The sequence below is a fragment of the Littorina saxatilis genome, linkage group LG14 (assembly GCF_037325665.1).
Source record: "Littorina saxatilis isolate snail1 linkage group LG14, US_GU_Lsax_2.0, whole genome shotgun sequence".
NCBI lineage: Eukaryota > Metazoa > Mollusca > Gastropoda > Littorinimorpha > Littorinidae > Littorina > Littorina saxatilis.
This window is the reverse complement of record NC_090258.1, coordinates 36332295-36357626: the sequence shown is the minus strand read 5'-3', so window position 1 is coordinate 36357626 and position 25332 is coordinate 36332295. Positions and strand designations below refer to the sequence as shown.

General features: G+C 48.7%; 1 protein-coding gene and 1 non-coding gene across 2 annotated transcripts in view; one reads left to right on the top strand and one right to left on the bottom strand.

The window, feature by feature from the left end:
• Positions 1-24856, bottom strand: part of LOC138946594 (macrophage mannose receptor 1-like) — a 56778-nt gene extending 31922 nt beyond the window's left edge. The window contains exons 1-11 of the mRNA XM_070318039.1: positions 24821-24856; positions 20500-20636; positions 19963-20090; positions 19490-19580; positions 18805-18931; positions 17762-17847; positions 17013-17125; positions 16489-16618; positions 15306-15376; positions 14669-14797; positions 5032-5139 (exon numbers count right to left, since the gene is read on the bottom strand). Of these exons, the coding sequence (XP_070174140.1) occupies positions 5032-5139; positions 14669-14797; positions 15306-15376; positions 16489-16618; positions 17013-17125; positions 17762-17847; positions 18805-18931; positions 19490-19580; positions 19963-20090; positions 20500-20636; positions 24821-24856 (1156 nt within the window). The remainder of the gene's footprint in view (positions 1-5031; positions 5140-14668; positions 14798-15305; positions 15377-16488; positions 16619-17012; positions 17126-17761; positions 17848-18804; positions 18932-19489; positions 19581-19962; positions 20091-20499; positions 20637-24820) is intronic.
• On the top strand, positions 7346-7464 carry LOC138947882 (5S ribosomal RNA). The gene has a single exon (XR_011449852.1). It is a non-coding gene; the product is annotated as a 5S ribosomal RNA (ribosomal RNA).
• Positions 24857-25332: the final 476 nt, after the last annotated feature.

Sequence of the window (25332 nt, the reverse complement as noted above, 5' to 3'; positions counted from 1 at the left end):
GCGTGCGTCATGAAAAGCATGCGTATCGCTCATGGGCTCATAGAACCGCCCAGTCAGCCAGCGACAACCAGGCTTTGCGTGCGTGCGTACTTTGCGTGCGTGTGCCACTGCGCGACCTAATTTTATGAAGCAGCAACGTTTAGCAGTCTAGTCATTTGAGTTCACTGCCAATGGCTTGATGGAAAGCGCGTCCGGCGACTATGGCCAAAGTGATCCGGGTTCGATTCCCGGCATGAGCGGTCTAATTTTTTTTTAAATTCTTGTTTACTATTGTTTATTATGAACGTTTTAATGTTTTATTTTACTCTAATAATTTTTTTAATTGTGTAAAATAAATTTAATTTTTTTTTTTAAATCCACGTGCACAAGACAAAAACTTTCATACTGGGGGAGCGAGCCATTCTGAAGAGTACTCGGGTCCAGCGCCAGCGTTTTTTTATTTTTAATTGTTATTGTGTTGAGGCTGGCCTTGAGACACATTTCTGTTTTGTAAAGACAGAAAATAAAGTTTGTGTTTGTTCTTCATCTTGTTCTTGTTCTTATTTATAGACTGAGGCCTGAGCATGGGATCGTCAGACAAGCAGTCATTTATGTAAGGCAGACGGACCGACGGACAGGCAGACAGACAGATCAATGAGAAAGGTTGTCACAAAGACACGGACAGGCAGACAGACAGATCAATGAGATAGGTTGTCACAAAGACACGGACAGGCAGACAGACAGATAAATAAGAAAGGTTGTCACACAGACACGGACAGGCAGATCAATGAGATAGGTTGTCACACAAACACGGACAGGCAGACAGACAGATCAATGAGAAAGGTTGTCACAAAGACACGGACAGGCAGATCAATGAGATAGGTTGTCACAAAGACACGGACAGGCAGACAGACAGATCAATGAGATAGGTTGTCACAAAAACACGGACAGGCAGACAGACAGATCAATGAGATAGGTTGTCACACAGACACGGACAGGCAGACAGACAGATCAATGAGATAGGTTGTCACACAGACACGGACAGGCAGACAGACAGATCAATGAGAAAGGTTGTCACACAGACACGGACAGGCAGACAGACAGATCAATGAGAAAGGTTGTCACACAGACACGGACAGGCAGACAGACAGATCAATGAGATAGGTTGTCACAAAGACACGGACAGGCAGATCAATGAGATAGGTTGTCACACAGACACGGACAGGCAGACAGACAGATCAATGAGATAGGTTGTCACAAAGACACGGACAGGTAGACAGACAGATCAATGAGATAGGTTGTCACACAGACACGGACAGGCAGACAGACAGATCAATGAGAAAGGTTGTCACAAAGACACGGACAGGCAGATCAATGAGATAGGTTGTCACACAGACACGGACAGGCAGACAGGCAGATAAATGAGAAAGGTTGTCACAAAGACACGGACAGACTGATCAATGAGATAGGTTGTCACACAGACACGGACAGGCAGACAGACCGATCAATGAAAAAGGTTGTCACAAAGACACGGACAGGCAGACAGACAGATCAATGAGAAAGGTTGTCACAAAGACACGGACAGGCAAACAGACAGATCAATGAGATAGGTTGTCACAAAACCACGGACAGGCAGACAGACAGATCAATGAGAAAGGTTGTCACACAAACACGGACAGGCAGACAGACAGATCAATGAGATAGGTTGTCACACAGACACGGACAGGCAGACAGACAGATCAATGAGATAGGTTGTCACACAGACACGGACAGGCAGACAGACAGATCAATGAGAAAGGTTGTCACAAAGACACGGACAGGCAGACAGACAGATCAATGAGAAAGGTTGTCACACAGACACGGACAGGCAGACAGACAGATCAATGAGAAAGGTTGTCACAAAGACTCGGACAGGCAGACAGACAGATCAATGAGAAAGGTTGTCACACAGACACGGACAGGCAGACAGACAGATCAATGAGATAGGTTGTCACACAGACACGGACAGGCAGACAGACAGATCAATGAGATAGGTTGTCACACAGACACGGACAGGCAGACAGACAGATCAATGAGAAAGGTTGTCACACAGACACGGACAGGCAGACAGACAGATCAATGAGATAGGTTGTCACACAGACACGGACAGGCAGACAGACAGATCAATGAGATAGGTTGTCACACAGACACGGACAGGCAGACAGACAGATCAATGAGAAAGGTTGTCACACAGCAACGGACAGGCAGACAGACAGATCAATGAGAAAGGTTGTCACACAGACACGGACAGGCAGACAGACAGATCAATGAGATAGGTTGTCACATAGACACGGACAGGCAGACAGACAGATCAATGAGAAAGGTTGTCACACAGACACGGACAGGCAGACAGACAGATCAATGAGAAAGGTTGTCACACAGACACGGACAGGCAGACAGACAGATCAATGAGAAAGATTGTCACACAGACAAGGACAGATTGTAAACAAGTCGCGTAAGGCGAAAATACAACATTTAGTCAAGTAGCTGTCGAACTCACAGAATGAAACTGAACGCAATGCAACGCAGTAAGACCGTATACTCGTCGCATCGTCAGTCCACCGCGCACGGCAAAGGCAGTGAAATTGACAAGAAGAGCGGGGTAGTACTTGCGCTGAGAAGGATAGCACGCTTTTCTGTACCTCTCTTCGTTTTAACTTTCTGAGCGTGTTTTTAATCCAAACATATCATATCTATACGTTTTTGGAATTAGGAACCGACAAGGAATAAGATGAAGGTGTTTTTAAATTGATTTGGACAATTTAATTTTGATAATAATTTTTATATTTTTAATTTTCAGAGCTTGTTTTTAATCCAAATATAACATATTTATATATTTTTGGAATCAGAAAATGATAAAGAATAAGATGTACGTAAATTTGGATCGTTTTATAAAAAAAATAATATTTTTAAAATTTTCAGATTTTTAATGACCAAACTCACTCATTAGTTGCCACCAAGCTGAAATGCAATACCAAACCCCGGCCTTCGTCTAAGATTACTTGACCAAAATTTCAACCAATTTGGTTGAAAAATGAGAGCGTGACAGTGCCGCCTCAACTTTCACGAAAAGCCGGATATGACGTCATCAAAGACATTTATTGAAAAAATGAAAAAAACGTATGGGGATTTCATACCCAGGAACTCTCATGTCAAATTTTATAAAGATCGGTCCAGTAGTTTAGTCTGAATCGCTCTACACACACACACACACACAGACAGACAGACACACACACGCACATACACCACGACCCTCGTCTCGATTCCCCCCTCTACGTTAAAATATTTAGTCAAAACTTGACTAAATATAAAAAGACAAAGACAGGCAGGGATGTTACTTAAATTCATTTTCTTCTCAACGACAACACCCCCCACCCAACAACAACAAAACAAGCGACACCGCTTGACAGACAGGCAGACAGGGACAGAGACACGGACACATGCACGCACAAGACAAACACCAACATGGACACATACTCCCCGATTTCTGTTTGACATGAGATGAGGTTTGTGAGGAAACCAGTATAGATGCTTGCTTTTTTTCTTAACATAATTATGTGAATTAAAAAACAGTATTTAGAACGTTAAAACAAGACATATCTCACATTGCCATGACTTTCACGTGGAATTCTAACATTCGTTCACTTTGTCATACACCCAACACCAATTGCGTGGTTGCATTCTGTGATAAGTAGGACCATTCTGATGAATTAATTGAGCAAAAAGAAATATGATTTGTATGTGTCACCTACGAAATCAAATCAACAAATAATCCCCAATCGGGACAGACATCACATTTAGTGAGGCGGGGAAATAGCGCAGTCGGTAGCGGCGCTGGCTTCAAAACATGTTGTCACCATCGGTGTGGGTTCGATCCCCAGGTTTGGCGAGGGATGTATTTAAGAGAGTCAATTTTGTGCAGACTCGTATACAAAATCATGTCCCAATATAGGTCCCTAGTTACCTGGGAGGACGTTAAGACCCATACTCTCTCCTCTCTCTGCAGACTCTCCTCGGGGCGGGGATATAGCTCCGTTGGTAGCGCGCTGGATTTCTATTCAGTTGGCCGCTGTCAGCGTGAGTTCGATCCCAGGTTCGGCGGAAATTTATTTCAGAGTCAACTTTGTGTGCAGACTCTCTTCGGTGTCCGAACTCCCCCCCGTGTACACTACATTGGGTGTGCACGTTAAAGATCCCACGATTGACAAAAGGGTCTTTCCTGGCAAAATTGCTTAGGCACAGTTAATAATTGTCTACCTATACCCGTGTGACTTGGAATAATAGGCCGTGAAAGGTAAATATGCGCCGAAATGGCTGCAATTACTGGCCGTATAAAATTTCATCTCACACGGCATCACTGCAGAGCGCCTAGAACTGTACCCACGGAATATGCGCGATATAAGCGTCATTGATTGATTGATTGATTGATGTCCGAACACCCACGGGTGCATGCATGCGCACGATCAAGAACCCAAGTTCACAGCCACTATATCAAATCTTATCCTTATCTTTATCCTCATCAGGCAGACTATTCATTTTTGGTCAATGTCCAAGTGTCCAGATGTTCTTATCCCACGTAGCAGCCTGGCCAGCTCAGAGATGGTCAAGCCAAAGAGTTTCCACGTGAAGGAGTGTGGCTGTCAAATGGTTTGGTGTGAGGGAAGACTAGAGGTTTACCTGGTGGCGGGGTTGGTTTACCTGGTGGCGGGGTTGGTTTACCTGGTGGCGGGGTTGGTTTACCTGGTGGCGGGGTTGGTTTACCTGGTGGCGGGGTTGGTTTACCAGGTGGCGGGGTTGGTTTACCTGGTGGCGGGGTTGGTTTACCTGGTGGCGGGGTTGGTTTACCTGGTGGCGGGGTTGGTTTACCTGGTGGCGGGGTTGGTTTACCTGGTGGCGGGGTTGGTTTACCTGGTGGCGGGGTTGGTTTACCTGGTGGCGGGGTTGGTTTACCTGGTGGCGGGGTTAGTTTACCTGGTGGCGGGGTTGGTTTACCTGGTGGCGGGGTTGGTTTACCTGGTGGCGGGGTTGGTTTACGCAGACCCTTGTTGACAGGCAGTTGACACAAGAACTTGTGAGGCGTACCGCAGTTTGACGTAACGTGCCATTGTAGATTGTGGTCGTCTGCAAGATGAAAAACTCTTACACAATCGAGAGAAAAAACACTCACAGAAAAAAAACCAACAAAAACAACTAACAACAATATTAAAAAATTAACACATCAACACACACACACACACACACACACACACACACACACACACACACACACACACACACACACACACACACACACACACACACACGCACGCACACACACACGCACGCACGAATGTTGCTGCACAGTGAAGCAGAGAGCTTGTCATCATTTTCAGGAGTTTTCATTCACAGCCAGCTGGGAAATAAATCTCATGTTCCCCATGCAATAAATCCCCGGTTCCCATAGTTGCAGGAAGCATGGATAATCAAAAGCAAACCCAATAGAAACGCTCGGGGATTCTTCGGCTCTTTTCATTGGTGTTTCCCCAGACCTAGATATGCAGACGACACTGCTTTGCAAAGTTTCAAAAACGAACTGGCAAACTGGCAAAAGTAAACAAAAAACAAAACTACTTCATGAAAGATCATTGACAGCTATTGTGTTTTCAGCGTAGCAATAGTTAGGGTCCGATATTTAGACGAGACAAGTATAATGCCGACGAGTCGAAGATGAGTCGCATTATACTTGTTCGAGTCTAAATATCGGACCCTATTGCTACGCTGAAAATACAATAGCGATTATATAGCTGTTCTGACCTTGATTTGTTGTTCCAAACTTACAAAATGACAGTTTTTGCGTCGATGCGTTGATCTCAGGTTTTGATAGCAGACGCCGTTTCTTATGCGCATTAGTTTTGCGCAGGCGCCACACTGACTTTGGAAAAAAACCTCGATTTGACAACACAGCTGTTAAACAGCGTTTTATTAGTTCATTCGTATACAACAAAAAGAAGTTTGAGTTTTTTAAATTTTGAACAAGACTACTTATGAAGAAGACCAAAACACAACATCAACGGAAAACTAGAAACAACTGAAGAACTAGGATGCAACAAGGGGAGGAGAAGAGAACAGCTAATCCGCACAACGCGAGCAGACGGCAGCGAAGTTTTCAGTTTGGGTGAATGGCATTTATACTTGTCTCGTCATGAAGCGAATTTTTCAACCTCAGTTATAAACGACTACATGGATGTTAGTGCCATGGGTTGTACATCAATACTTCAGAGGGGAAGTGGGGTATTTCGTGTGGAGTTACGAGATAAGAAAAGCCGAATGCGAAAGTTTGTGTCAGTCGGTAACAGCTGTCAATATAACACTTACCTCGACAGTACTATTCTTGCACATTATCTATTATAGGCCGAAAAAATTGGACAAAACGCTGAGTGGGTACAATTATCTCCCATAACCATGCGCCACCGTGGATCCCAAGCACTGTCCGAGTGCTTCCCCCTTACAGGATGTAGGTGGCGCGTCCTCTTTCTTTTTTCGCGCGTGTCAGACCGGCTGTGTTTCTGCTACGCTCCCGGATTATTTTGGACTAAGAGGCTTCTTTTCTGTGTGGACTATCACCTGTTGGATTATTGTGTGTTATTCCACTTCTGGCTTGAGGCTACGTTGTGTTTCCTTCAACTTGTGCCTCCGTTTTTGTGTGGCGGACTCGGCGTGCCTCCCGTCCTACTTCGTGGTGACCGGTCGTCTGCTTCTCGTTTCGCCGCATTCACTTGAGTATTGACCTAAATTTTCTTTGAATTTTGTTAATTCTCGGTCTTTAAGGGTACGTACAGGGCGAGGTAGGATGTCTCGTCCTGTTTTGGGCTCTGGTTCTACGGAACCAGAGTCTGCCGGGGGCAACCCTTCTCCGGGCGCCCAGCGTCATGTTTTACGCACGGAGAAGGGGATCTTTCGGCGCTCCGACTCTCCCTCCCCAAACGCTTTGCGTTTGCGGCGAGGAAGGGCGGAGAAAGCCTGTTTGAGCAAGCTCAATGCGAGCTTGCTCAAACAGGCTGGGCTTGAGCCTGGGACTTCGGGCGGGGCTGCGCCGTCGAAGGTTCGGGGAAGGTCGAGGGGAAAGAAAAAGCTTCTTTCTCCTTCTCCTTCAGTGGAACAGGCTTCCCCCCCTTCGACGCCGTTGTCCGGCCCTCAGTCTCAGGCTTCAGCTCCTCCCGGTTTCAAGCCTGGGGGGAAGGTTTCCTTCTCCTCCCTGGCTCGAATCCGGGGGCAGGTCGATTCCCAACCCTCTTTGGGGGTTGGTGAATCCGATCTAGGGGCTACTGGAGAGACTCAGGTTTTGACAGCCAACGGCCATACCACGTTGTAAACACCGGTTCTCGTCCGACCACCGAAGTTAAGCAACGTCGGGCCCGGTTAGTACTTGGATGGGTGACCGCCTGGGAACACCGGGTGCAGTTGGCATTAAAATCTTCCTTTTCCGGTGCCTCTCCTGTGCCCTCCTCGGTTTCCACCGCTGTGGAAGCCAGGAGGGACACGGGTCCTCCTCTGAACTCCCTCGCTGGGTCGTCTGCTGCTGTTTCGACAGTAGTTTCGGCCTCCTGGGTGGGGAGATCGGAGGAGATGACGGGGTCTCTGAATTCCCTCCCCGCTGGGGTTGGGATGCGAATTGACCCCGTTCAGGGCGGTCCTGTGGGGGCAGGGGTTTCAGGCTTCGTGCCTACGACCACTGCTACTACGGTTCCCTCTGACGTCCGTGTGACTGGTGGCTGTCCCTCTATGAAACGCTCCGGCCGACTAGTTACTGGACGTGGAGGTGTTCGACAGAACGTGGTACTTCTGTCGAATGGTCAGGGCGACGGGAACATTGTTTCTGTTGCTCAGACCGACACCTCCGACCGGACCGTCTTGACCCCACGCCATTCCTTAGCGTCTGGTGTTCGGGTGACGGATGGTCCGGACCAAGGGTCCGGAACGTTCCAGGCTTACGGGTCGGGATCGAACCGGACCCACGGGTCCCGACTGGACTTGACCTCCGGGTTTGGTCCGGACGGGACCCATGGTACGGGACCGTACCGGACCTTAGGGTCCGGTGCGGGACAGTACCTCTGGCCCTTGCCGGACCCCCGGACCTACGGGTCCGGATGGTACGGTACGGGACCAGTGGTTCGGTCGGGACCGGACCACCCGACCACCTCTGTTGGTCTGGGTGGTCTGGCACCGAACCGGAACACACCGGACCACCGGACCTACGGGTCCGGATGGTACGGTACCGGACCAGTGGTCCGGTCGGGGCCGGACCACTCGACCACCTCTGTTGGTCCGGGTGGTCTGGCACCGAACCGGACCATGCCGGACCTACGGGTCCGGATGGTACGGTATGTCCACGTCCGACCGAGCCACCCGAACACTTCTGTGGGTACGGATGGTTCGGTACCGAACGGGACCTCCGGATGCTACGGGACCGGACCGAACCTACGGGTTCGGATGGTCCGGTACCGGACCAGTGGTCCGGTCCGAACCGGACCACCCGACCACCTCTGTTGGTCCGGATGGTCTGTCACCGAACCGGACCATACCGGACCTACGGGTCCGGATGGTACGGTAGGTCCACGTCCGGACCGAACCACCCGAACACTTCTGTGGGTACGGATGGTTCGGTGCCGTACGGGACCGCCGGATGGTACGGGACCGGACCACAGGACCGGAACACCGGACCACCCTATCGGATCGGTCCGGACCACCCGACCACCTCTGTTGGTCCGGATGGTCTGGCACCGAACCGGACCTACGGGTCCGGATGGTACGGTATGTCCACGTCCGGACCGAGCCACCCGAACACTTCTGTGGGTACGGGTGGTTCGGTGCCGAACGGGACCTCCGGATGGTGCGGGACCGGACCGGACCTACGGGTCCGGATGGTCCGGTACTGGACCGGTGGTCCGGTCCGGACCGGACCACCCGACCACCTCTGTTGGTCCGGATGGTCTGGCACCGGACCATACCGGACCACCGGACTTACGGGTCCGGATGGTACGGTGTGTCCACGTCCGGACCGAACCACCCGAACACTTCTGTGGGTACGGATGGTTCGGTGCCGAACGGGACCTCCGGATGGTACGGGACCGGACCGGAACACCGGACCACCCTACCGGACCGGTCCGGACCACCTCTGTTGGTCCGGATGGTCTGGCACCGAACCGGACCTACGGGTCCGGATGGTACGGTACGTCCACGCCCGGACCGAGCCACCCGAACACTTCTGTGCGTACGGATGGTTCGGTGCCGAACAGGACCTCCGGATGGTACCGGACCTACGGGTCCGGACCTACGGGTCCGGATGGCCCGGTGTCGGACCACCCGACCACCTCTGTTGGTCTGGATGGTCTGGCACCGAACCGGACCATACCGGACCACGGGTCCGGATGGTACGGTATGTCCACGTCCGGACCTAACCACCCGAACACTTCTGTGGGTACGATGGTTCGGTGCCGAACGGGACCTCCGGATGGTCCGGCACCGGACCGGAACACCGGACCACCCTACCGGACCGGATCGGCACCCCCGACCGGACCGGACCATTTCTTTTCTGATCAGACCCGATGGGTTCCTGTTCAGTCTATAAATGGCGGGGGTTCGTTGGCTGGGCTGACCCAACAGTCGCAGGGTTGTTGTTTTTCTCCCCCTTCGGCTGCTGGAGACGTTTCGTCTTTGGGGCAGGGGTCTTCGCGGCCTCTTGCTTCTGTGGGCGTTTCTTCACAGCCTGCTTCATCGCTTTCGGCTCTTCCCCCTCAAGCTCCCTACACTCCTGCTTTTGAGGAGTTGTCGGGAAGTGAAGAGAAGAGTGAGTCGGAGGACGATAGGGAGGAGGATCAGGGTCGCCCTGAGGTTAACACTGATCCTCTACCCTTGCCGGTTTCTGATGGAACTTCCGAAGCTATGCTTCGTACTTTGCAACAGTACATGACAGACATCACGCGGCGTCTTGACGTCACGGATGCCTCTCTTAAGCGTCTGTCGTCTAGTGTTGACACACAGGACCTGGACCCGGGGTCTGAGGACGAGAGGCAGGAGGCTCGTCCTCGCACAGCTAGAAGGACGTTTGAACAGTTTCAGGACGTCCTTCCCTGAGACGCCCTCTCGTCCTTTGAGTCCGCTGCGGCCCGGGCGCGGGAGGCTCACGCCGCGTCTGCCGGCGGCTCGTTTTATGAACGATCCGTCCGCCGGCAATTCGCGTTCCACCCTAGTCTTAGTGCCACGGTGGAAGCGGCAGCACATCGCCTGAGGAGTACAGATTCACGTGCAAACGCGACCTATGTTCCTCGGGAGGACGCGGGTTCAGTGCCATGCTTTCCTTCGGGAGGCGCACCTCCACTGTTTCCTCGTGTCCAATCTGTTTCGTCCCTCCCTTTTCCCTTTGACTCTCGAACTCTCACTTTCCAGACTTCGAGTGTTTAGGGTGGGGCTGACGGTGATGTGTTCGTTGGGGAGGTGCCTTCGGTCAAGAAGGTGGAACTGAGCTCTGCTTCGTTCCACAATCTTGAGGCCACCGTTTCTTCCACAGTCGAGGCCCAATCACAGGCCTTGACATGGATGAGCACGCTGTCCACACTGTTGGACCCTCCCGATCGGGCAGAGTCCGATTCCACTCGGGTCCTTGACACGGTTCGAGTGGATCGGGCTTTGCATGCCGTGCGATCGTGCGTGACGTCTGCGGCAGAATTGGCCATTGGAACACGGGTCCACTTTATTGGCCCTGTTCCGTGATCATTTTCTGCCTACTTCTATAGTGCCTCCGGATATGAGGAAGAGTCTGAGGAACACGTTTCCTCAGCCTTCTTCCCTCTTTCATCCGGACACTGTTCGTTCTGTGGTGGAGTCCACACGCCAGAGGAACACTGATTCTCTGATGGTTGGCCTCGCTGCTTCGGCGACGGCGGCGGGGAGTAAGAGAAGTGCTACAGTCACCTCCAGCTCCCAGCCTCAGAAGAAGAAGAAGAAGAAGAAGCCAGTTTCACTGCCTCCTTCTTCCTCCTCTTAGGCGCCTGTTGCGTTCCCAAGCAAGACAAAGGGTGCTCAGACAGGTAAGGGGAAGCAGCACCACCAGGGGGGGTGGTCGCAAGCTTGCGCCTGCCCGCCAGCAGAATTTTCAGTGAGTCCCGGCCCTACGTTGACGCCCCCTCAAGTTGCCCCTCTTTCGTCCGTCGGTTCCCTTTTTCGGGCCCGCGGCATGTGGGGCAGACTGGTCTCCAACCAGTTTTTCTTGAGGGTGGTGTGGTCGGGGTTTTCTCTACCGCTGTCGTCACAACCTCCATTGTCCGCTCTACCCTGGACGTTCCCCCCTCCTCGAGACCCTGCCAGATGGCAGGCTCTTCAGGACGAGGTGAACTCGTTGGTCGAGAAGAAGGCGGTCTACCCCCTTTCTCAGCCTTCTCCAGGGTTCTGCTCCCGCCTGTTCACCGTCCCCTAAAAGGACGGCCGGTTCAGGCCGGTGTTGGACCTCTCCACCTTGAACTTGTACCTTCACAGGTGCAAGTTCAAGATGGAAACCCCTTCGTCGGTCCGGTTGGCCATCCGGCCAAACGATTGGGCCATGTCTGGGACCTCCAGGATGCTTACTTCCACATCCTGGTGGCCCCGGGGTACCGACATCTGCTCCGGTTCGTTTGGGAGGGCACAGTGTTCGAGTTTCGGGCCCTCCCATTCGGCCTGTCCTTGGCCCCTCTGATTTTCAACGGGGACAACAACACCACATGCTTAGCTTACCTTCGCCACCAGGGGGGCACCAATTCTCGGTCCCTCTCCCTGTTGGCGGAGGAGATTCTGCTCTGGTGCCAGACCAATCAGGTCCGGATGTCAGTCCAGTTCGTTCCGGGGAAACTGAACGCCCTGGTCGACATTCTCAGTCGGGGCGATCAGGTTCTCTACACAGAATGGACCATCGCTCACAACGTTCTACAGCGTCTGTGGGCAAGGTGGGACCGTCCTCTGATCGATCGGTTCGCAACTCGATTCAGCGCTCGGCTTCCCAGGTACGTCAGCCCCTTTCGAGACATGAATGCGTTCCACTTGGACGCATTCACTCTCTTGAGGAGGCTCCTCGATGCTTACACCTATCCCCCGACATCTCTGATTCCGAGGGTGCTGGCAAAATATCTGCAGGAACGACCAAGACTGATTTTGGTCGCGCCTTACTGGCCAACAGCTCTGTGGTTTCCAGATCTTCGCGGTCTCACCCACGTAGACCCTCTACCTCTGGATCTGGACGGGGGAGGTCTGCTCCAGCCTCGATCATGCCTCCCTCATCCACGTCCAGAGAGTCTGTGCTTGACCGCATGGCTCTTGTGCGCTCCAAACTGCTTGCACTAGGATTGCACAAGAGTTCAGTAGAGTTTTTCTTGAACGCTAAGAGGCGATCAACTAATCAGCTCTACGACTTACGCTGGAGAGCTTGGGCCACCTTCGCCTTGTCCAAGGGGATAAAGCCGCTTTATCCCTCAACACAGGACTTGGCCAACTTCCTGGTGGAAGTGTATCAAAAGAAGAGTCTTTCTTCTAAGACTCTTCTTGGATACAGACCTGCCATCGCTTCCACGATTGCGGCCGCTACTGGTCACAGACCTGAACACTTGATCAGGTCCTCCCTCATCGCTAATGTCCTTTCGGGTATTAGCAATGCAGCGGTGTCTAAACCTCGGGTTTCATTTTCCAAGGGGGATGTTTTTCTGGTCCTCAAACTCCTGCGTAGCAATGAGTTTGAACCCCTGGCAGGCATCAGTATGAAGTTGCTGATTTTTAAGACTAATTGTTCCTCATCGCTTTAGCCACTTGCTGTAGACTCAGTGGGATTCAAGCTTTGAGTGGCCTGGACTTTGACATTGAGTTCACCACACAGCAGTGGTTGCCAGCATGGTCACGTCAGTCTAAGGTATGTTTCTTGGGTATATTTTCTTGTACGGTAGTACTGTTCGAAAATTGCCTGGGTATCTTAATCCTTGGATTTAAGTGATTTTGATTAAGGAGTTTAATACTCTACATATCACCCTCACACCACTCTGGTATTCTGTGCAAGAATAGTACTGTCGAGGTAAGTGTTATATTGACTGTAAGGCTTCTTTTTAAGCCTACTGTCTATATGATACTTACCGAGACAGTACTATTAGAGTTTCCCTCCCGCCTCCCCTCTTGATATGTTATGGGCTTTTTGAGGGTCTGCAGCTCATAAAGAAAGAGGACGCGCCACCTACATCCTGTAAGGGGGAAGCACTCGGACAGTGCTTGGGATCCACGGTGGCGCATGGTTATGGGAGATAATTGTACCCACTCAGCGTTTTGTCCAATTTTTTCGGCCTATAATAGATAATGTGCAAGAATAGTACTGTCTCGGTAAGTATCATATAGACAGTAGGCTTAAAAAGAAGCCTTACACACACAGGCACACAAAAACGGCTGTTCCGTTTTACTCCCCTGTTTGTACATCTTTCGACTTTGGGCATTTTGTGGTGTTTAGGGACAGAAAATATATGGTTTAGTCCTGTTTCATCGAGAAGTTAGCAGCAATCGACATTTGTAAAGCTGAAAAACATTCCCGAGAAGAATTTCAAGTGGTTAGTGTATGCTGTTGTCGATTGTTAACATCATGTGGTACAGATGGGTAAACCGGAACCATGCGTCTTTGTTATTGCCAATATGCTTTTGGATATTGGCAAACATGGCCGACTTCCGTAGCATTATGCTTTGATGATGATGTTGAGACCATCCAATCACAGCTCCCGAATTCCCCCACGTGTCCATCAGAATAGCTACATACATTCATCACAAACAAATGAAACCTAGCGATCTGTTTTCTCTTCTTACAAAGTCAAGGAGTGCGTGTATCTGTGCTTCGATACACAGACGTTCAGAGAAACACGAACGTCAAACCAACTGACCCCTGACACACACATTTTGACCCGTGCGCAAGACGTTGTATCGATAAACGAAGAGCAAATAAGAAATAATGATGAAAGCAAAGAACATAGCAACAAGAAATGCAAACATCTAACAAAGGCGAGCAAGCAGACTGACAGATCTAATGACAAACAAAGAGACAATTAGTCGAAAACAATATCGCGATTCTTTCCTTCGCTGCACGGCGCAAATCTTCTGTGATCTTTGGCCCAACGTGCCTTGCTGCACGATGAAAATCTTCTGTGACCTTTTACCCAATGTAGCTTCCACATTCGATCACTAAGCTTAATATTTATAACTGAAAAACGAGGGGGTGGAATACTGAGAGGAACTTGCCTACAGAACTGTGCATCCTCAAACCTGACCGACTTATCTCAACATGTTACGAACTCAAAACACAGAGAAAGTTGTTTTCACACGCCAGCTTTGATTGCAACAACGTGCTGGGGCCCCAAAAACGTGTATTATCGAAACGGAACTTGTGTTTCAAAGCATGGCTCCCAGTGTTGATTTTGCACTTATTTTCTTTCAACAAAAATGATGACAAAAACGATGTTTGGTGGTTTGTTGTCAGACCAGCTTTTTTGTTGGTCCTCCGGGGGCATATCGACTTTTGCGGTCAATAAATATGAAACAAAAAACGATATGCTCCCCCTCGGACCGACAAAAAAGCTGATCTGTCAACAACCAATCAAACATCTTATAATATTATACTGACTGTAGGCGACGGTGACACAGTCCTGCTTGCCCCGCGTGTTGGTCACTCTGTGTCGGGGCCAGTTGTTCCACGACCCCAGGTTCTTGTTGCCAGCCACCCATGTCCAGGGACCGGCGTCCTTGTTGTTGTCTGAAACATTGTCACACAGGAAGATACACAGATGGATTAAGTAATGGATGGGTAGATGGATAGATGGAATGTTAGAGAGACAAAGATATCCATAGATAGAGTATGCCACCTTAACGGTCTGGCATTCTGGGAGGATGGATAGATGGATGGATGGATGGATGGGTGGATGGGTGAATGGATAGATGGATAGATGGATGGGTGGATGGGTGAATGGATAGATGGATAGATGGATGGATGGATGGATGGGTGGATGGGTGGATGGGTGGATGGATGAATGGATAGATGGATGGATGGATGAATGAATGTATGTATGGATGGATGGATGGATGGATATATGGATGGATGGATGAACAGATGAGAGAGAGAGAGAGAGACAGAGACAGAGAGCGAGAGAGAGACAGACAGACAGAGAGAGACATGCAGACAGACAGAGGAAGACAGGAACAGAGACAGAGAGACAGACAGACAGACATAAAAACAGACAGAGACAAAGAGAGAATGAGCGTACCTGTCAAACCAATCCAAAGAGTTGTACGAGTGTTGTGGATGTAGGGATACAGGAATTTCGTCACGTCCGCTCTGCAGAAACATGTCAACACCATTATCATTTATGACGATAAACGACTACAATATCTCTGCAATGCGGTATAACAGCATAACTGAAAATTCTTTGAATCAAGAATACGTCTGGATATTGTTTGATGTGTTACTATACTGCCGTTAAAGTATGAAGGCGATGCATCGAGCTGTTACTCAAATGTGGCGTTTTTGTGTGTGCCTGTAAAGCACAACACACACACACACACACACGCGCGCGCACACACACACACACACACACACACACACACACACACACACACAAATACCATCAATACATGTGCACTTTGAAAAAGGATAAACCGCAAAGCCAAAAGTCAGTGTAATGGTTCGTTTCCTGCACTACTTGTCGCGACTTGTTTGATTGTTGTTTTTCTTCCCTTAAAGGCGGTCCTTAATTAAGCCCGCAGTCGACTTCGCGAAGTCTTATTACCAAAAACTCATTGCTAGAGCTTCGTGCGGACAGCTTCGCGAAGTCTTTTTACCCAAAACTCATTGCTAAAGCTTCGTGCGGACAGCTTCGCGAAGTCTTTTTACCAAAAACTCATTGCTAAAGCTTCGTGCGGACAGCTTCGCGAAGTCTTTTTACCAAAAACTCAGTGCTAAAGCTTCGTGCGGACAGCTTCGCGAAGTCTTTTTACCAAAAACTCAGTGCTCAAGCTTTGTGCTGTCAGCTTCGCGAAGTCTTTTTACCAAAAACTCAGTGCTCAAGCTTTGTGCTGTCAGCTTCGCGAAGTCTTTTTAACAAAAACTCAGTGCGAAGTCTTCGTGCGGACAGCTTCGCGAAGTATACTTCGCGTAGTCGACTTGGCCCAGTTAAGGACAGGCTTGACCCCATTATTCTTGTCTTGTGTCTTCTTTAACTTGTTTAAATTGGAATTCACATTTGCTCAATCTTCTCTCGCTGTACACAGGTAGGGCAGATTACACAAGCGCTTATCTTACGTTTTTGACTAAATTGTTGTGCTCGTTCTCAAGTATGTTTCAATGTTATCAAGTATGAAAATATAAGTTAACTTTCTTTAATCACATTACATCTATATCAATTGATAATGTTTGGATAATAATTATAAATGACACGAGAACTGACTCACGAGTCGATTGCACCGAGACTGGCCCCGAGACCGCTGCAGTATGCTTTAGCCTGGTTAAACGACTTGGCGGCTCGGTTGTAGATCAGGTAACAACGGTTAGTGATCTGAAGCCACCCGTTTGGACAAGAGCCTGAAAATAAAGCAACACATTGTGTGTGTTTAGTCAGAGTACATCAAAACACATGCATAATAGGAGGCATTTGAGGTTAAAAGGAGAAGACACGTTTGTTGAGTTACTTTGACTTTCCTTTTTCGGCTAGAGCTAACCAATCGGGAAGCGTGATAATAAAAAGCTGGTCAAAATCGCTTGTAAATCGCTGTGGAATCGAGCAACGCTGTCCTGGGACCGTTCACATGGCAGACTTTTTGTTGACCCGGTCTAGGCGACACCTGAGCGACTTGCAACCAACTACAGTGGGTGGAAAGTTGGTTTAAAGTCCATCTTGTGAAGACTTGACATGGTTTTGATGCCCCTAATGGTTTTACCGTGAGTGCGTTAAACAACGCTTTACATGGTTACCCACCCTCTGGTTTCTGGCAGAGGAACTGTCGTCTGCTACTGCAGGGGATGGAGTTCCACGAGTTGTTGGCATGTTGACCCGTGATTTGTTCCACACACGTCTTGTTCACGTTACCCCTGAAATAACACACATATACACACAAGTAAAAATACAAGTTAAGGCGGTACTGTGGCGACCTCATTTTTCAGAACTTTCAGCGCAAATTTACATGTATATACACTTGAAACAGCATACAAAATCATACACTTTTATGATCTTTCAGCATCGATTTGCATGTGTAGTTCACGTTATTCCTTGAACAGCACAGACCCGCTTTGGGCACTGATAGAAGCTGATTCAGCAAAACATTCTCAATCCGCACAGCAAGCAGCCAGGCTGTTGACTTGGAGTATCTAAAATTGAAAGGATGCTGTATTCAAAAAAGCTTGGACGGATTTGTGGTGATGCATTATGGGAAATGTAAACGTTCCGAAATCAAGACACCCCCCCCCCCCACAAAAAAAGAAGAAAAAAAATCAAATAAAAAAAGAGAAAAAAACACACCAAAAAAACCCAACAATAAAACAAAGCACACAACAACAAAAACCAACCCGAAATGACAACAGCAAACAAACAAGAAAGGAACAAGACATTCATGGAACGTTTATTATAAGACAAACAAGATGAATGGGATCGTTGATACATTAAAGAACAGTGTCTTTCACAGGGACACGTAATTGACGATGTGCTAGAAGGACAAAAGGACCACTGACCCGAGGGAGCGGGGCGGGTTTTTGGTCCAGTACGTGGGGTGACTCAGAGCGCTGCCGTTGTCCCACTTCCAGATGTAGGTGTTGCCCTGTGCACACAATCATAGACACGCATGCACGCACGCACGCACACACATACACACACACATACACACACACACACAAACACACACACACATACACACACACACAAACACATACACACACACACACACACATACACACACAATATTAAACACACAGGCAGACACAATCAAAGACAGGCAAAAACAGCAGAGAGACAGACAGACAGACAGACAGACAGACACACAAACAGACGGACGTACAGACAGACGAAATGTAGACAGACAGACAGACAGACAGACAGACAGACAGACAGAGAGACACGAACACAAACCGGAACGCAGACGTTAGTTTAATCATAAACCCTCGAACAAGCAGGCAAGGTTAGTGGAGGAAATAGCAACTATTTCATTTGCCGATTTACAAAAACAACATTTTTAAAGTAAAGCTGACAGCCAGCAAGAACAAGGACGAGAAGAGGAAGAAGAAGAAGAAGAACAAGAACAAGAAGAACAAGAAGAAGAAGAAGAAGAAGAAGAAGAAGAAGAAGAAGAACAACAACAACAAGAAAACCAACAATAAGAACTGACTGACGACACCACCACAATCCATCGACAGCAGCAACAACAACTGCAGCACTTATCCTTCGAACAAGCAGACAATCTAAGCAGAGGAAATAGCAACTTGTTCATGAGGCGATGTTATAAACACGACATTTTAAAAGTTAAGCTGACAGCCAACTGCCACACACGTTTTCAAGAAACGACTGTGGTTTTATTTAGGCACTGTGGAAGAGTTGTCTTCCTTGAAAGCGCGTCAAGCAGTAAACAGCGTGATAGTGTCGCAGTAAACGACTTTGAGCTCCGATGTCCAGGCTTACGAAGCCAAAGGAGCGGACAATGCACTATGGTCCACACGCAATTATACAAACAGTCAATCAAACTAAGATAGGAGCTCTCGAACAAGAAAGGCGGGGAGGCTACCTGCTGTTGAGACATGAGCGAAACCCAAAGGTTCTGCCCCTTTGTTCTCGCCTGGTCCCACATAATGGTCTGTGTAGCGATGTCAAACACCTGGGGAAGCCTTCCTCCGCCACGGTGACACGTCAACCTGCACACACACACACACACACACACACACACACACACACACACACACACACACACACACACACACACATACACAGATATACAGACATTCAGACGCAAGCACGCAAACACAAACACAAATATACGCGTGTACACACACGAACACTCTCACACACACACACACGCACAAATGAACACGCACGCACGCACGTACTCACACTCGCTTGCACGCACGCACGTACACACACCCGCTCGCATACGGGCACGCACGCAAGCACGCACACGTACGCACGCACGCAAGCAAGCACACGCACGCACGCACGCACGCACGCACGCACGCACGCACGAACGCACACACACAGACACACACACACATACACACAGACACAGATACACACAGACAGACACACACACAGAGATACACACAGACACAGATACACACAGACACACAGAGATATAGATACACACAGACACACACAGATACACACAGACACAGACACAGACAGATACACTCACAGACACACACACACAGATACACACACACTGCAGACAGACGGACAGACAGACAAACATGACTGACTTTGCCCCTGCGAAGTTAAGAGGTCTGTTGTAGAATTTGTAGCACATGCTGCCGAACAGTGTCCATCCGGGGTCACAGGTCAAAGGTCTCCCTGCACAAATTACGCTCCCGTCACACTTGATGTATAGTAGCAGAGAGACAGCTACAGAACGTTCAGAAACAGTGATTAAAATAAATAAAATCAGAAAGTTAAGTTTAAGGAACGTTTTACTATAAAAGTATAACACAATTTTGTATTTAAAATTCAGAATAAAATTCACAGCCAAGCAGACAACCTTACACGCAGACCGACAGAACCAACGACCGACCGAAAGACAGCCAGCCAGCCACCCAGCCAGACAAGTCTGATATTAAGTTGGCGAAGTCTAGTTCACGAAGCTTTGGCACTAAACTTTTGGAATACAGACTTCGTGAAGTCTTCGCAAAGTCGACTTCGGGCTGAATCCAGGACAGCCAACAGACAAAGGACTCACCGACATCACGTTCGCAGATGGCCTGGTAGCCAGTACCGCAGCCAGCGACGGTGAACTGCTTGTTGGTAATGTCAACACACTGGTGGCGGCTGTCCTTCTTTGGCTGGCCTCTCGCCCACTTGCCATTGCTGTGGATCATCATCATCATCATCATCATCATCATCATCATCATCATCATCATCATCATCATCATCATCATCATCATCATCACGATCATCATCATCATCATCATCATAATCATCATCATCATCATCATCATCATCATCATTATCGTTGTCGTCGTCGTCGTCGTCATCGTCGTCAGCAGCAGCAGCAGCAGCAGCTAGTAGTGTTTTGTCCGTTCTGCACCCTTCTCACTTCAGTAACTGTTCTGAATGGTTATACTGCTAATAATACTTTCTACTGTGATCAAACTCGAAGAAAACAAAATCTAAAGACAGAGGGAGAAACGGAAACATAAACAGAGACAGAGACAGAGGAATACAGAAAGATATATAGACAGAGAAAGAGAGTCTCCAAGCTAAAACCGTCACTCACAAAACGGCGATGTTGACGCTCGTTGAGTTGGGCCATTTCCACGCCGAGCCGCCAGGCTGCGCGTTGAGCCCAATCCACCAGTGATTGTGAGTGCGTGTGTAGTTGTCCAGCTTCACGGCTTGGGTCAGGATCCAGTCCTGTACAGACAGACATACAGACATATAATTGTTTCAGAGCGTTGAGCCCAATCCACCAGTGATTGTGAGTGCGTGTGTAGTTGTCCAGCTTCACGGCTTGGGTCAGGATCCAGTCCTGTACAGACAGACATACAGACATATAATTGTTTCAGAGCGTTGAGCCCAATCCACCAGTGATTGTGAGTGCGTGTGTAGTTGTCCAGCTTCACGGCTTGGGTCAGGATCCAGTCCTGTACAGACAGACATACAGACATATAATTGTTTCAGAGCGTTGAGTCCAATCCACCAGTGATTGTGAGTGCGTGTGTAGTTGTCCAGCTTCACGGCTTGGGTCAGGATCCAGTCCTGTACAGACAGACATACAGACATATAATTGTTTCAGAGCGTTGAGCCCAATCCACCAGTGATTGTGAGTGCGTGTGTAGTTGTCCAGCTTCACGGCTTGGGTCAGGATCCAGTCCTGTACAGACAGACATACAGACATATAATTGTTTCAGAGCGTTGAGCCCAATCCACCAGTGATTGTGAGTGCGTGTGTAGTTGTCCAGCTTCACGGCTTGGGTCAGGATCCAGTCCTGTACAGACAGACATACAGACATATAATTGTTTCAGAGCGTTGAGTCCAATCCACCAGTGATTGTGAGTGCGTGTGTAGTTGTCCAGCTTCACGGCTTGGGTCAGGATCCAGTCCTGTACAGACAGACATACAGACATATAATTGTTTCAGAGCGTTGAGCCCAATCCACCAGTGATTGTGAGTGCGTGTGTAGTTGTCCAGCTTCACGGCTTGGGTCAGGATCCAGTCCTGTACAGACAGACATACAGACATATAATTGTTTCAGAGCGTTGAGTCCAATCCACCAGTGATTGTGAGTGCGTGTGTAGTTGTCCAGCTTCACGGCTTGGGTCAGGATCCAGTCCTGTACAGACAGACATACAGACATATAATTGTTTCAGAGCGTTGAGCCCAATCCACCAGTGATTGTGAGTGCGTGTGTAGTTGTCCAGCTTCACGGCTTGGGTCAGGATCCAGTCCTGTACAGACAAACATACAGACATATAATTGTTTCAGAGCGTTGAGTCCAATCCACCAGTGATTGTGAGTGCGTGTGTAGTTGTCCAGCTTCACGGCTTGGGTCAGGATCCAGTCCTGTACAGACAGACATACAGACATATAATTGTTTCAGAGCGTTGAGTCCAATCCACCAGTGATTGTGAGTGCGTGTGTAGTTGTCCAGCTTCACGGCTTGGGTCAGGATCCAGTCCTGTACAGACAGACATACAGACATATAATTGTTTCAGAGCGTTGAGCCCAATCCACCAGTGATTGTGAGTGCGTGTGTAGTTGTCCAGCTTCACGGCTTGGGTCAGGATCCAGTCCTGTACAGACAGACATACAGACATATAATTGTTTCAGAGCGTTGAGTCCAATCCACCAGTGATTGTGAGTGCGTGTGTAGTTGTCCAGCTTCACGGCTTGGGTCAGGATCCAGTCCTGTACAGACAGACATACAGACATATAATTGTTTCAGAGCGTTGAGTCCAATCCACCAGTGATTGTGAGTGCGTGTGTAGTTGTCCAGCTTCACGGCTTGGGTCAGGATCCAGTCCTGTACAGACAGACATACAGACATATAATTGTTTCAGAGCGTTGAGTCCAATCCACCAGTGATTGTGAGTGCGTGTGTAGTTGTCCAGCTTCACGGCTTGGGTCAGGATCCAGTCCTGTACAGACAGACATACAGACATATAATTGTTTCAGAGCGTTGAGTCCAATCCACCAGTGATTGTGAGTGCGTGTGTAGTTGTCCAGCTTCACGGCTTGGGTCAGGATCCAGTCCTGTACAGACAGACATACAGACATATAATTGTTTCAGAGCGTTGAGTTCCAATCCACCAGTGATTGTGAGTGCGTGTGTAGTTGTCCAGCTTCACGGCTTGGGTCAGGATCCAGTCCTGTACAGACAGACATACAGACATATAATTGTTTCAGAGCGTTGAGTCCAATCCACCAGTGATTGTGAGTGCGTGTGTAGTTGTCCAGCTTCACGGCTTGGGTCAGGATCCAGTCCTGTACAGACAGACATACAGACATATAATTGTTTCAGAGCGTTGAGTCCAATCCACCAGTGATTGTGAGTGCGTGTGTAGTTGTCCAGCTTCACGGCTTGGGTCAGGATCCAGTCCTGTACAGACAGACATACAGACATATAATTGTTTCAGAGCGTTGAGTCCAATCCACCAGTGATTGTGAGTGCGTGTGTAGTTGTCCAGCTTCACGGCTTGGGTCAGGATCCAGTCCTGTACAGACAGACATACAGACATATAATTGTTTCAGAGCGTTGAGTCCAATCCACCAGTGATTGTGAGTGCGTGTGTAGTTGTCCAGCTTCACGGCTTGGGTCAGGATCCAGTCCTGTACAGACAGACATACAGACATATAATTGTTTCAGAGCGTTGAGTCCAATCCACCAGTGATTGTGAGTGCGTGTGTAGTTGTCCAGCTTCACGGCTTGGGTCAGGATCCAGTCCTGTACAGACAGACATACAGACATATAATTGTTTCAGAGCGTTGAGCCCAATCCACCAGTGATTGTGAGTGCGTGTGTAGTTGTCCAGCTTCACGGCTTGGGTCAGGATCCAGTCCTGTACAGACAGACATACAGACATATAATTGTTTCAGAGCGTTGAGCCCAATCCACCAGTGATTGTGAGTGCGTGTGTAGTTGTCCAGCTTCACGGCTTGGGTCAGGATCCAGTCCTGTACAGACAGACATACAGACATATAATTGTTTCAGAGCGTTGAGCCCAATCCACCAGTGATTGTGAGTGCGTGTGTAGTTGTCCAGCTTCACGGCTTGGGTCAGGATCCAGTCCTGTACAGACAGACATACAGACATATAATTGTTTCAGAGCGTTGAGCCCAATCCACCAGTGATTGTGAGTGCGTGTGTAGTTGTCCAGCTTCACGGCTTGGGTCAGGATCCAGTCCTGTACAGACAGACATACAGACATATAATTGTTTCAGAGCGTTGAGCCCAATCCACCAGTGATTGTGAGTGCGTGTGTAGTTGTCCAGCTTCACGGCTTGGGTCAGGATCCAGTCCTGTACAGACAGACATACAGACATATAATTGTTTCAGAGCGTTGAGTCCAATCCACCAGTGATTGTGAGTGCGTGTGTAGTTGTCCAGCTTCACGGCTTGGGTCAGGATCCAGTCCTGTACAGACAGACATACAGACATATAATTGTTTCAGAGCGTTGAGCCCAATCCACCAGTGATTGTGAGTGCGTGTGTAGTTATCCAGCTTCACGGCTTGGGTCAGGATCCAGTCCTGTACAGACAGACATACAGACATATAATTGTTTCAGAGCGTTGAGTCCAATCCACCAGTGATTGTGAGTGCGTGTGTAGTTGTCCAGCTTCACGGCTTGGGTCAGGATCCAGTCCTGTACAGACAGACATACAGACATATAATTGTTTCAGAGCGTTGAGTCCAATCCACCAGTGATTGTGAGTGCGTGTGTAGTTGTCCAGCTTCACGGCTTGGGTCAGGATCCAGTCCTGTACAGACAGATATACAGACATATAATTGTTTCAGAGCGTTGAGCCCAATCCACCAGTGATTGTGAGTGCGTGTGTAGTTGTCCAGCTTCACGGCTTGGGTCAGGATCCAGTCCTGTACAGACAGACATACAGACATATAATTGTTTCAGAGCGTTGAGTCCAATCCACCAGTGATTGTGAGTGCGTGTGAAGTTGTCCAGCTTCTGGGCTTGGCTCAGGATCTGTACAGACAGACATACAGACATATAATTGATTCAGAGCGTTGAAACCTCTTGCAGTGATTGTGGTTCGTGGCGTTTGCCAGCTTCTGTGCTCGGCTCAGTATCGCTGATGGGGTCTATGTCGACCAAAAGAGTGGGATTACTTCCCTGTAGGTGGATTTCCTGGAGGGGGATTCCCTGTATACAGGGAATACCACAGGATTTAGTTCCTGTAGCGTGTCGCTGATATCGCTGAAAGTCACGTGATGCTTGGCGACATCGGTAGAATTTGATGTTTTTCAATCTTTTTTGATATTTCTTAGAAATTCGAGTATGGTTTGCAAGTTTTATTAAAAAACTCCACCCTGTGGGATTCCCTGTATACAGGGAATCCCCCTCCAGGAACTCCACCTACAGGGAATCCCACTCTTTTGGTCGACATAGACCCCATCAGTCTCAGTATCCATGCAGCACTGTGCTACAGACAGGCATATAGACATATATAGAAACAGACCTGCAGACAAATATGTCAGAGCTTTGACCCCTTTCCAACAGTTTGAGTGATTGTGGTTCGTACGTATAGTAAATCGGCTTCTGTGCTTTGGCTCAATATCCAGTGCTGTAGTACAGACAGGCATACAGACGTTGTTTGACCCAAATCCCCCAGTTGTACTGATTGTGGTCCGTGAGGGAGACTCTCATTTTATTTACTCTATTATCTCAATGTTGGGAAAGTCGGGTCGCTTCCTCCCAGTGGAAAGCTAGCAGCAACGAGAGTCGCGCAACCCAGGTGTGTGCGTGTTGGGGTGTAAGCAGCTACCTGCACTTATTGAAAAATGAACGAGATCTTTTACGTGCCACTGTGGTGACACGGGGCTGGAACAGGGATGTCGTTTCTGAGTCTGCACACAAAGTTGACCCGTGCCC